The sequence below is a fragment of the Nasonia vitripennis genome, chromosome 3 (genome assembly GCF_009193385.2).
Source record: "Nasonia vitripennis strain AsymCx chromosome 3, Nvit_psr_1.1, whole genome shotgun sequence".
Lineage (NCBI taxonomy): Eukaryota > Metazoa > Arthropoda > Insecta > Hymenoptera > Pteromalidae > Nasonia > Nasonia vitripennis.
Window position 1 is genome coordinate 17,099,393 of NC_045759.1, and position 12,810 is coordinate 17,112,202.

Below are 12,810 nucleotides of genomic sequence, written 5' to 3' on the forward strand. Positions count from 1 at the left end.
ACAGAAGCGAACGAGAAATATAACTAAAAAATAAAAATTATGCGTCCGACGCTTTATGAGAACACATTATGAAAGAGAGAGAGAGAGAGAGAGAGAGAGAGAGTAAAGGTTTACCCGATCACCGGAAGTATACCTATATGTATATCAAGCGAAAAAAATGTGACATTTTTTTTCAAGCACACGTGCCGCGACTGACCTGTTGATGACACGAAACGAAAATCGAAGAGAAATAAAAACGTCGAACGCATTTTAAAACGGCCAACGGCAATCAAGCTCGTTTACGGCGTTTTATGCGCCTTACGTTCCCGCATTACATATATAGATTAACAATGTGTAACAATGTACGTCGGTGACGATTTTCAGATCCTTAATTCAATATGTATATTAACGCGTTTGTTTTTCATCGTATTTTCCTTGTTACAAATAATATATAATGTTATGCTTGTTACAATGATTATTATATTATAACGCCTGAGTAGTATATGCTCGTGTGATTGGTTATCTTTGATTATTTTTAAGATGATATTATATTATAGACGCGTTATAATTTTCACCATAAAAAAATGCGTTAATTAAGCGATTCCGAACATAAAGAATCGATTAGCAATTAAGTTCCTTGAATTTTCAATACACACACTTGATATAATACGCCATATCGCTATAATATAATAAATATAAGTTATATTACAAACAGTTATATTATAAGCTGCATTAAAAAAGTGAGCATATATTATGGTCATCTCGGTCTAATCAAAAAAAAAGGTATTTTTATAAATTTCGCCGCGATTCCTCGTCGGTGCGTATATATATATTTATGAGTCAAAGCCCTACATGATAAATCTCATATGAAAAAAGAAAAATGCACACATAAGATATTTTGCATTGCATTATGCATTATACATATTTTACTCGCTCTGTATTATAAACGAAAAGAAAAGATATTCTCCTATTTATATAGATAACATCGTTATACTTTAATACTGTATTCGTCCTGCCTTATTTTCATTCTTCGTTCATCCATGCTGTACATGATTCGTCGAACGAGAACGAGGCGGGAAATTCAAACGATTATTACATATTCTCAATCTTATTCTTCTAAAAACAAATTCTATCGTGCGAAATTATGTATATTTATTAAGTATCGTATAACAATCTGAATTGTTGAAGCGTACTTATATTATAAATAAACAAATTAATGTAGTATTATACATATATATGTAGATTTGTTTTAAGAGGCGAATCGATATAAGAAGCGACAGTTTAGCGTTCTGATAATTATATGATTCTTATACATAATTATTATTATACGATTTGTATTTACGCATGTGTGTGATTTGAGTCTTCCGTTCACACCCGCTAGAAAAAGTTCTTTAAGCAGCAGAACCGCGACGTATACGTTGAGCTTCCGCCAATTTACATACTTGCGCGGGGGAATGCAGAAGCCGGCGGTATACAGTTAATCGGGGCTCGTTTAAAGGAATTTTCTTCCAGGGCACTATGTACAATCTTTTGCGCGACGAGGCGTTTTGGTGTGTATACTCCATTTTTATTCGTAACCATCTCACCGATAACTATCGTCACGTTCTCTCATAATATACGCGAGCTTCTATAAACTCTCTTTAAATATTTAGTGGGATGCAAGGGTTATATGGTTTTTTACCGATTCAGCAGTTGGCTAAATTACGGTTCAAGTATATGACTTTTTGCTGCTTGAACATCAGCTTTGAGAAAAACACGCACTTGAAAGTGAAGTAAAAAATATAGAAGACTATAACTGCTGAATCGGTAACGAGCTCTATTTGCACAACTTTTCTATCCCTGAATAAAAGTACTGTAACGACTTGCGCAATGCAATTCGTCGGAGGCAACATAATAAACTTCGGGTTAAACTCGTTAGTCCGTTTTCTAAGATTTCACACTGAGCGACGTATTGCAAAATTTTCGGATATTTGAAAGTGGAGCGATATAATTGCGACGATTAAAGGAGAAAGATCGCACTAATTGATATGCTAATATCGATATTGATAATATTAACTAAACAAAAGAGCAACTTTGGCTACGTACTGCAGGTATAACTAAAAGAGAAACGGGGAAATGGATCGAAACCAAATATGATGAAAAAATAAAGTTGCGAAAGGAATAAAAGCGCTCATTAGGCTTCTTGAAACTCTTTTCTATCTCTAAAGGAAAAAGTCACTATCTTACGCATACCTTACATACTTCGAAGACCCATAAGGAATATATTATTATGTAAACAACATGTTGGAGACATACCTTTAATGTAATAATTTAGGTATATAATGATATCGAACGTGTTTAAATGCAAAAGTAATCAAATAATACGTACATGAACGCAGAGTTGTAGGGGCTGATAAAACTAACGATCAGAAAAATCCGATGAAATAATTAGATGAAGAGAAAAAATGAACGTTATTGCTGTAATTGCAAAAGGCAGAGCCGGAAATATTGCGCGATCGCGAATGAAACTTTGGATCCGAGTCCATTCCGAAGGAAATACGCTGTCGCGGCAAATCGCATAATAAAATACGTTAATTCTAAGATTACTTTTTTTAATAAGGATATTAAGAGGTAAAAAAGGTAAAATTTTACGATATAATCAATAATAAAGTATAATGATAGTAATAAATGCATAGCTTTTTTCAATTTCGCGCATATTGCATTTCCCTTTAAAAAAACGACAACGCATATAATTATTGTGAATAAAAAAAAGAAGAAAATCAATCTGTAGCGCGAACCGACTTTTCGGCTCTGCCGTTAGATTTAGCGTTATGTGCTAGTTAATCATTCGTTAAAGAAAACAAAACAGAAAAGCAGAAAACTGTGGTAGGAAAGAAAGTTAGAAAAGTGCAGTGCAGCAGCGCGTAACAAAAATCGAGACTGCATCGTTGGTGAGACTTATTGAAACGAATAAAACGGAGGCTAAAAATTATGTTATAGCATGAAAAACGTAAGGGGTATAATCGTATAACTGAAGCATATAGTATAAACGTATGCGCGAGGAAGGCGGAAAGGCTTAATTGTTATAGATGTTAATTGTTCGACGTAACTGCATAAAGGGGCATAAAATAAATACAGAAAAAAAATAGCGTAGCACGATCGAAGAAGCCTGCGAAGGCAATTATTGTACGCGCGTTCGTTTATTTGTTGATTTACATTATGATAAATACTCTGAAACGAGACCGTGTGTGACACGCGCAAATTACACACGATTTCCCAATATGACGATAAAAAAAGTTACGTTCGATAAAAGACAAGTTCATCAGCCAGTGATACATTGGCGCGCTGTGTATAGAATAATTTATACGTGGATCGCTGATCGCGCACACACTACAACACATTGCAAACACAGTCTTATTCAGCCTGACGGTCGAACACGGAAGTATAACAATCAAATCAAATTAATCGGTATAGCTGTATTGCCAACCAGTACCGGTCGATTGGCTCACTATAAATAATATACAAAAAAGTGAAGCGCAAAAAGAAAACGAAAAACGCTCTGATGTGCGAAAACGCTACGTTAAAGAGGAAGGGTAACGAAAATACGCAAAAATGTGTAATAATCTATTATTATATATCGATTTAATAATTACGTATAAGACAGACACGTGAATTTACCGAAAGGAAATAAGAAATCATGATGAAATTAGAGAGCAGAGATTTTTTAGCTTTCAAAAGGAAACATATAATATATCTTGGATGTTATGCATATAACGAGTAAAAAATAAACAAAAAAATAATAATATTATAATTATGATAAATAATCGCGGAATCATTTTAGGGGAAATCAACGGGCATAGATTTGCGAGTGCGAATTTAGTAAAAACGAAAAAAGCAGGCACGGATTCGCCGACGTTATATTGGTTTACGTTATTACTCTCCTGTTATAATACGACGTTAAGGCGCGCGTTTTACACAATAAAAAATGGTGATTATTTCTTCCTCGAGGCTCTTCGACGGCTAGTTCCTCCGCGACTGCGTGTCTAATTGTGTACGAGACAAACCAATATTTAGGCGGAAAGTGTGCTTTGCAAGGCTACATCCGAATTTTCACGTTAATTGTTGATCGGTTTTTCGTTGAAGGCGCATATCTTTGACAAAAGCAGAAAAAAATGAAACTATATAATATAAATATAATATCGAAATTGATGGCAGTATTATACGGAGAGCTAGAGCCATATTTTTGAACATGACAAATATCTAGATTTGTAGTACCTGCATTGAATTAATCATTTATTCTTGTGATGATCATATGAATTCACATAAAAGCTGATCTTCAAAGTATATAAAAAATATCTATAAAATAATATATTCATTATCATATATTTGTTATACGAAAATTATATGAAATCTACGATTTTATTGATTCACCTGTTACACATGTGTAAAGATGTTTTATTAATTTTTCGCACTGTATAGATCGAAAAATAAATATATATTTTTTCAGATATAGTTGAAAAATACACTGAAATATCATGCACGCACTTCTATAATAAAAAATAAAAGCTCAATTGAGAAAATCTCGTACAAATTGAATAACGTATCCGCTATAATAACAACTATATATTTTGTAACCGAGAGAAGTAATAATTTTTCCTATACATATAATACATACGTATAAGATAATAACTGAAAATGTTCGATGAGCCTTTCAAAGCATACTTTCCGAGCAGTATGAACATGATGTGTATGCATTTATTAAAGAAATATAAACGAAACCGATAAATAGAAGTGATAAGAGCACATATTGTAATATTCCACGGCTGGCATGCAAAGGGACAAGAAGAAACGAGAAAAGGGTCATGCGCAAACGATCGTTTAAGAATATAAGAAAATGTCTTTCATTAATTTACTAAAAAAATCGAGTACAAGTCGCAAATGAAAACTATAACCCAAAAATAGCACTGACAAAGTATGCGGGATGGGATCATGGGGATACAAATCGTGTGTCGATATCGGGTAACGTGTAATACAAGAAACGTACAGATCAGCCAAGAGTCCGGCAACGACGACTGCGACGTTTTCTTTGAAGTTTATAACAATTATCTGAGAGTAAAAGAAACGTGGAAATCGCCAGGAATGCAAAAAGTAACAATATCCAAGCATATTGGGCAAAAGTAAAATCCGAGAGAAACGGAGCGAGAATACACGTTTATATTTTTACTTGGAAAAAAATGGTTGTAATAACGTTTTTTGCATAATAAAAACGAAATTATCAATAAAACCGGGAGTCCGCGCCACGTCTCGCGGCCGCGGCTCCGGCGACTTTATTTTTCTAGAGTAAATAATATATTTAAAATGAAATGCACTTAATAAAAAAATAAAAACGATTTTAAAGATCGACGAGTATGTTATACCAGGCAAATTTATCGTTGCCGCAGAATTTATGGCGAAACGTGCTGGCGTATGGAGTCGTTCGAAAAAAAGGGTACAAAAGCTCAAACGAAGTTTCGCGCTCCAACTGGATCTGGCAAGATTTATCGCTGCAGTTTTATGTGTAACGAAAGACGCCTCGCGCGCAAATTACAAATTTTACTTTCGACGATTAACATATTGAGCGCTCGCGCGGTCAGTGCGAATAACGTGACTGTACGCATGTGTGCGGTTATCACGATCTTTTTTTTCGAGCAATTCAAACGTAAATTTTTTCCATAAACGGAAAAACCTTGAAACAAAATAAGTGGGAGAAAAATTGCCAGCTCTAGTTTGAACTTAATTTTTGCATTTTTATGACAAGAAAGCTTGTTACATAATGCTTGTAATACACACACGCGCGCGCTTTCCTTTCATTTTCACACTCGCGATCGCGTAAAGTAATATTTTTACATTTGTTATACATATCTCTGGATTCGAATCTTTACCCACACACTGTTTATGCCTTTTGTACGAACAATCGAAATGCGCATTTACGTAATATGTACGTATGTATGGCGCATCGTCATCGCTTTTATTCTTCTTTCGTCGATGTAATAAAACTTGTTGAGACATTTGCTAACGATATTATATAAAGTATAAACAAACAAAAAAACGCGTAAAGTATTTTCTAAGGAGCTTTAAGCGGGATCGAGATATTTCGAAAAATCATTACGTATATAGAGAACCGGATGCTCCATCCACGTTTCGTCGTAAGAGTTGAATATTAAAAAATAAAAATGATAAAAGAAAGCAAACATAAACGAGGAAAAAGAAGAGGCGCTTGAGGGGGGAAAATCGAAGGGATACAATGAAGTTGTTGATGCGAAAGAGCTGAAACGTGAGAGCCAACGAAAAGGGATGAATAACGCGGAGAAAAGGGTTCGCGCGACGAGGGGGGAGAGCAAGAGCGAGTGTGTGAGAGCGAAAGAGCGAAATGTGTGCGATGCCGTATGTGTGATGTTACGTGTATGTAAATCATGTTACGTGTAATGTCATGTATCCTAAGATTAGAACACGGCATTCTACGCAGGCAATGGCGTGCACATACAAGTGGAATGTAATACATGTATCGAGTTACCCCTAAATACAGCCATTTTATAATGGAATCATCGTTGTTGTGTACTTTTATTCTCCTCTGGTCCTCGTAGAATTTTGCATTGGCAGAGAAAAATATTTAGTGGCATAACTGCTCAGATGGAAATCAGACGGAGTTCTGCCTGAGGTTTTGAATACTTGAAGGTGGAGCATCCGAGAGCAGCAAATTCCCTGGTGACCTGCGTAATACCGGGCGATGCGAGGTAAAATATATATGCCATTATTGATAGGATTTTTTATTACACTGAAATATGTTGTTGATAGTTATATTTGCATGTTTGCTCTTGAAATTGATAACTAAAAGACGTACTATAAAACGGGATTTGGTTATAGCATTGAAAGAATTGATTGAAAAGAAATTTTCCAAAGATGAGTTGTTTAGAATATGATGTATTATATTACAAATAAAAAGTACAGAATTTTTCTTTAGCAAAAGTTGATTTGTAAAAATGTAGTTTACAGAATCTCTACTTTGACTACCTTCGAATATTTTCTCTAAGCAGCTCTCTACTGTTTTTATATTTTATTTGAAAATGTATCTGATGAAGCAAAGTGATAGTATTTTTATTATTTGTTATTAATCGATGTAGAAAACAATGTAAATTTTAGAAAGTATAAAGATTCGTACTGAAGAGTATCAAAACTCGAAATATGCTCCATCGGAATTTCGATTTAGAATTTCTCAAGTTTAAACGAAAAAAATATCATATCTTATTAAACAGATGACATATATGTATAACATAAAGTATAATTTTAAAGTAAACTATGCATAACACGTAACTCTCAAACTTAATAGTTACAAATTCAATGATTCAAAAACGAAAAATAGACAATATTTATAATTTCGATACTTTTCTTTAGTAATAATTCTTTTTTGTATACAAAGATATATTTTTTGATGAAATAATAATTACATCGATTTATAAGGTTCAAGTAAACCACTGCTTAATTCGACTGCATATTACTGGAATGACTTTTATAAAGTTTGACAACAAAGAAAACTCGCACCCCCAATAAGAGAAAACAATTAAATAGCTTTTCCAAAGCAATCGGTAAAATAATAAATAATCATGCTCACTCTATGTACAGCATTGAAGAACTAATCTGTTATCTCCAAAACTGTGCGTTTCATATTGTGAGACCTTAAAAAACTTGATTATTAGGAATCTTAGTAGACATGATTCAAAAACTTGCATTCAGTATAAAACCTCGCACTTGAAGATAAATCGGAAGCAACAGATCAGTCAACCAAATCCGCACCTCATTCTCTGATTAAACGATTCTACTAGTTTGGTTTACAATTATGTTGAAAGCGCGGAAAACCCATGCATTGACCGATAAATTTAAAATATATCAAAATTTAGGGCACAAAAACTTTGCTGCATACAATTGATTGACTTTTATTAAATCGCCTATCCACGCGTAAGTATGCAGCACATGTGAATAGAAACTGTCTCTCATTGTGCACTCAATAACTTTACACTCACGCATACATACTTTTATATCTTTGCTACAAATAATAAGTTTCTAAATATACAGCAAAATAGGAGTTGAACGCTCAGAAAGGCATCGCATGAAAATTATAATCTTCTAGAAAACAATTTCACAATTCATTGAAGCCGATGCTATGCAATTTATATAAATTCCTGCCACTGGTTGGAAGTTTTTTTAAACTGTACCCAGAGTATTTAAAATAGTTTTAAGTTCATAGATCTATCTGACTCGATCAGAATTATATGTAACTTTTTTTTCTTGACCCGAGTCAAAAAATTGTATAAAATAATTATTATTTTATACAGGATGTAGGTGACCATAGCACTACTACACTGAGAGAAAGATATCATTGCCGTAAACATTTACACACGTTAGGAACAATGATTGCTGATATATTCGTCATCGTACATCTTACAAATATTCTATACCAAACAAAAACAGTTTGTATGTATACTATAGATTTCTATAGTACACATACAAAATATTGCGGGAAATATCTGTATGTTAATAGTTAACATATGAATTTCATGGCTATCGTGCGTAGTGTTGCGTGCAGATGGCGTTTCTCTCGTACCGCCTAACCTCAAAATCCGTCATCCTCTTTCATACAAAAAATATTCTTGAGGGTTTATTTATCATGAATAATCAATAAATCATAAATAATAGAACGAAAGCAACTGAATATACCTAAGGAAGCATGCAAAGTTCCTTTGGAATGATATAATGTCAAAATTCAAAATTTCGTCTTTCATCTGCCTTTTGAGTCTAAATACCAGATCTGACAGTTCTAGAGATAAATAATAAGTGTCGTTCCGACTGATTCAGCAGCCTCTGGCATTTCCAAAAAGGTATATGTCAACTAGTTTATCACTATTAGTTCAAAAGTTATTGGAAAAATACAAATCTGAAAAATGAATGATTACGATATGATGTTTAACACACTACTGAATTTTTCAAATAACTTTTGAACTAATAGTGATAAACTAGTTGACATATACCTTTTTGGAAATGCCAGAGGTTGCTGAATCAGTCGGAATGACACTTATTATTTATCTCTAGAACTGTCAGATCTGGTATATAGACCCAAAAGGCCGATGAAAGACAAAATTTTGAATTTTGACATTATATCACTGTAAAGTTACTCAGTATTAATAAAATTCATACAAGTGTGTTTTCTAATAATTTTTATCTGATTACTTCATAAAGTCTATGAAAAATCGTAATAGGCAGCCATATGTTAACTATTAACATACAGCTATTTGACATATAACAAAGCTACGTTAACTATTAACATACGTATTATTGGCTCAAATCGAACATGCCTATGTTAACAGTTAACATATATGTTTGCTGCAATGTTTCTTTTCTCTCAGTATACGTTTGTTTGATTTTGTTACATGATCAGATTTCGTTAACACGTGAAGTTTACAATTCATCTCGAAGCAACGTATATCTGTTTTTACTAGGCGCTAGTTTCTTGAATGTAGATTCAGGTGGTGAGGTTGGCACTTTTCCTTCCAGTTGAGGTATTTTATTGTTGTTAGGATCTGGACCATAATGGAATTCTCTATGCAATTTACCAGAGTAGAGATCTTGCAAGAAAGCTTTCAACTTTCCAGGTACAAAAATGTCTTGGAAATTTGGAAATAAATACATGTGTCGAAAACTATCAATTGCAATCAGTGGTAAATCTGACAATTTCTTTCCCAAATGATGAAGTGGATGGGCAAACTTATAGCCATCAGCGGTTAGGAAATTTACGTTTTCTGTGAAATAGTATAGAGAACAAATAAGCTTGTGCTATTTTATAAAAATAACAACTGTTAAAGTTGGATTATTGTTTACTTACGTTTCTCATCATACATAGTATTCATAACAATATCCTTGTATTGCTTTACACTTTCAGTATCCTTTGAATCATGGAATAGAATTAGGAAAGGCAAGCCCTCTTCAGTTAATTCTTCTGCATTTTCAAAAGTGATTTCTCTGACAAGAGGAACACATTTTTCTTGAGCCCAGATGTTCAATTCATCATAATTGGTCAAACTACCGTGGTATGTTTCATCGTCGTCGTTTGACAAAGCTTTGTCGGATCTGAATACTATTATTGGTTGACCAGGTGGATGCATTGCCTTACTTGAATCCCTTAAATATGAAATTAAAGTTAATTTTTTAAGTTTAAATAAATTATGACCGCCAAGCATCATAATGATAAATAATAAGAGCTGAAAAGGTAAATAATATCAATGATTTCGAATTGTGTACTTAACATATTATAAATAATAATAAAATAGTAAATATGGTATCAAAATAATAAAATTAATTGGTGCTTGAACAGAAATAAGGTACAATGTAATCACATACATAAGATATAGTTTTGCAGCTTTGATTAAATATTGGTTCAATTACTTACAGCAAAGGTAAATGCTGTCCAATATCACATTTTTCTTTGGAACACGTGCTTGTTAAATAAAGCAAATACAGTATTTTGAATATTAAACTACTAAGTTAGTGCATTGTTATACAACAATGGAGTTTAGTGGAAACTAGCTTTTAATTAGACGCGTTATCATAAAAATAGAGATAAATTCTTACCCAAAGCCAACGTGAAATTGACAGTCGTCTTTCAAATTTGTAGCAACTCGTCTGAAAAGCTGGTACTCAGGAACTTCTTTCCTATCAAAATAACCAATGATCATTCTCTTTTTATCGTCGAGATCCCGAAGTTCTTTCAAGTCGTGGAATTCTTTGATTGGGTCTTCAAGCTGCTTCTTGATAAATTCAACGAATGCTTCAACAGAGCGCTGTCCTCTGTATTCTCTCTTAGAGGGTTGACCATTTCGAATAACTTTCAGGGTTGGGTACTTGGTAATATGAAACCTTGATGCGATGGATGCTGGAATATTCAAGTTTAAAATATTAGAATTTTTTCAAAACAATAACAATTCTTACGATTACATTTTGAAGTATGTTTTATCGAATATTTAAAAATGTGAAGTTCTCGTAAGATGAGAACCTTCACTAATGAGTCATTGTGTCTCTTATCTTTAAAGCCAAATGAAACTGAAGTCATGACGTGCCATTAAATACTCTGGATTAACACTATTTAGAAAGCAAATAACATTTTTTCAGTTTTTCCTCAGAATTCTAAATAACATATATAATAATTATAGCTACTCGAAAACATTTTAAGATATTCAAAAAGTAAAACAAATATTAGTAACGATAACACAGCTGAGTCAACAACATTTCTTCTGTAAAGAAAAGCAGAACTGGTATGATACTTACATTCTTTATCACAATCAACTTTTCCCATGACGACTCTTCCAGCTTCTGGAAAAGCTTCCCTTACTTTATCAGAGGCTTCATCAAAAATAGGTTGTAACATATTACTAAATCGACACCATTCGGCATAGAAGTTAATAAAAACTAGTTCAGTAGAGGCTGTAAAGAGACGGAAACATTGTGTTAGTAATATTCCTAAAATAAAGCTGTAACGAATAATGCTAAACACAGTACTATTAATATGTAGAGAATCAAGCTAGGCATAAGAGCTCTATTAAATAAATAATAATTGAACTTATAAAAGCTGGATGAATTCAATGATCCTGACACTCACCTAAGGTCATATCAATATTATCTTGATTAAGAGATGTTGCCCCTGTTGCCTCGCCACTCACACTCGTACATTGTGCAAATATCTGTAGAAATAGACAAAGAAATACAGTTATACACTATGCACTCTTCTCTGATCGGTGCTAAGCTATGAAACAAATGGCCAACCGCAGTAAGTGCAACATATGTAAAATGGAGTTTACAACAACGTAATACATCTGCCATAGCAACTTGACACGCGATCAGGTCAATAGAAAACGCGAAAAAACACACGAAACGAAGCTAATTTCGAGGTTATAAAGAGGCAGCGCATTGAGGTTATGTGAAGTCCTCGATAAACAATAATAAAAACTCCGATAATTCGCTGTCAGCAATCCCAATGTGCAGTGGCTACTCAGGAAGAAGCAATAAACTCGATAACCGATGCCGCGTGACAGATTCGTGGCACTGCAGAATAGGAGCTAAGAGCGCGCGTAGCGCGACGTCTCTATGGCATCAGGTGGAGCGTCGAAGTTTCGTGTCTGCTATACCGCGAGTATGAGAAAACAGCAGAGAAAACTCACCAGGAGGCAGACGATGCCGACGAGTCTCGCGGCTCGGCTATCACAGTAGGAGAGCATGTTGCTCGGCTTTTTCGAAACGGATCAGGCAAATTTTTTAAAGAGCAGTCGATCGCGGCTGACGCGCCAGCAACATCGAGCGGGCGGATAGACGCGCTGCGGGCGAAACTGCTGGCCAACCGCCACGAACGCAGTGGCACTTGGCAGGCGTAGCGCGCAGGTGTTGGTGTCGTCGTGTATTGACTGTATTCTCTGCTATGGGCAGGCCTGTCTGTCACAGGCCTGTGCCTAGAACCATTTCGACATGGCGTCGATGGCCAAAACCGACGTACCAATCTTCAAAAAATTCACTAGCAGCCAGTGCTGGGGTCACGATTATTCGGAGGGTCACTCAAATGCCAACTTCAGGGGGCAACGCGGTAAAAGCGATCTGCTTTGTCCCCTGAAGTGAGCAATCGGGCGACCCTGCATCAATTCGCAAATATTCGAATTAGCGGTGGCTGCACTGATAAATAAGAAAATGTCAAACTAAAACTAAAAAACAGCGATGCTAACAGTGGTAGAACAGAAAGCGGTAAATTTGAATAGTTTCAAAATCGAAAAAAAAATTTCT

The 12,810-nt window shown here is 34.5% G+C and overlaps 1 protein-coding gene across 4 annotated transcripts; it reads right to left on the bottom strand.

Annotated features, from left to right (window-relative positions):
* Positions 1-6,898: 6,898 nt before the first annotated feature.
* On the bottom strand, positions 6,899-12,517 carry LOC100122527 (endoplasmic reticulum resident protein 44). 4 transcript variants are annotated; one of them, XM_031927767.2, is made up of 7 exons: positions 12,201-12,479; positions 11,642-11,723; positions 11,311-11,466; positions 10,618-10,918; positions 10,436-10,483; positions 9,872-10,167; positions 6,899-9,788 (listed from the first exon to the last, which is right to left on the bottom strand). In XM_031927767.2, exons 1-7 carry the CDS (start codon positions 12,255-12,257, stop codon positions 9,448-9,450), a joined length of 1,281 nt encoding a protein of 426 aa, XP_031783627.1. In that variant the 5' UTR covers positions 12,258-12,479; the 3' UTR covers positions 6,899-9,447. The 4 variants fall into 4 exon arrangements, with proteins under 4 accessions (XP_031783627.1, XP_031783628.1, XP_031783629.1 ...); XM_031927768.1 differs by lacking the exon at positions 12,201-12,479 and adding an exon at positions 11,806-12,103; XM_031927769.2 differs by lacking the exon at positions 10,436-10,483 and having other exon boundaries at positions 12,201-12,517.
* Between the last annotated feature and the right edge of the window lie 293 nt (positions 12,518-12,810).

Excerpts from the sequence above, each read along its gene's own strand:
- LOC100122527 (XM_031927767.2), bottom strand. The coding sequence starts at position 12,257 with ATGCTCTCCTACTGTGATAGCCGAGCCGCGAGACTCGTCGGCATCGTC. Across the intron at positions 10,919-11,310 it reads AGTTGATTGTGATAAAGAAT|CATCCATCGCATCAAGGTTT; the intron begins GTAAGTATCATA and ends TGAATATTCCAG. Across the intron at positions 10,484-10,617 it reads CAATTTCACGTTGGCTTTGG|CACGTGTTCCAAAGAAAAAT; the intron begins GTAAGAATTTAT and ends TTATTTAACAAG.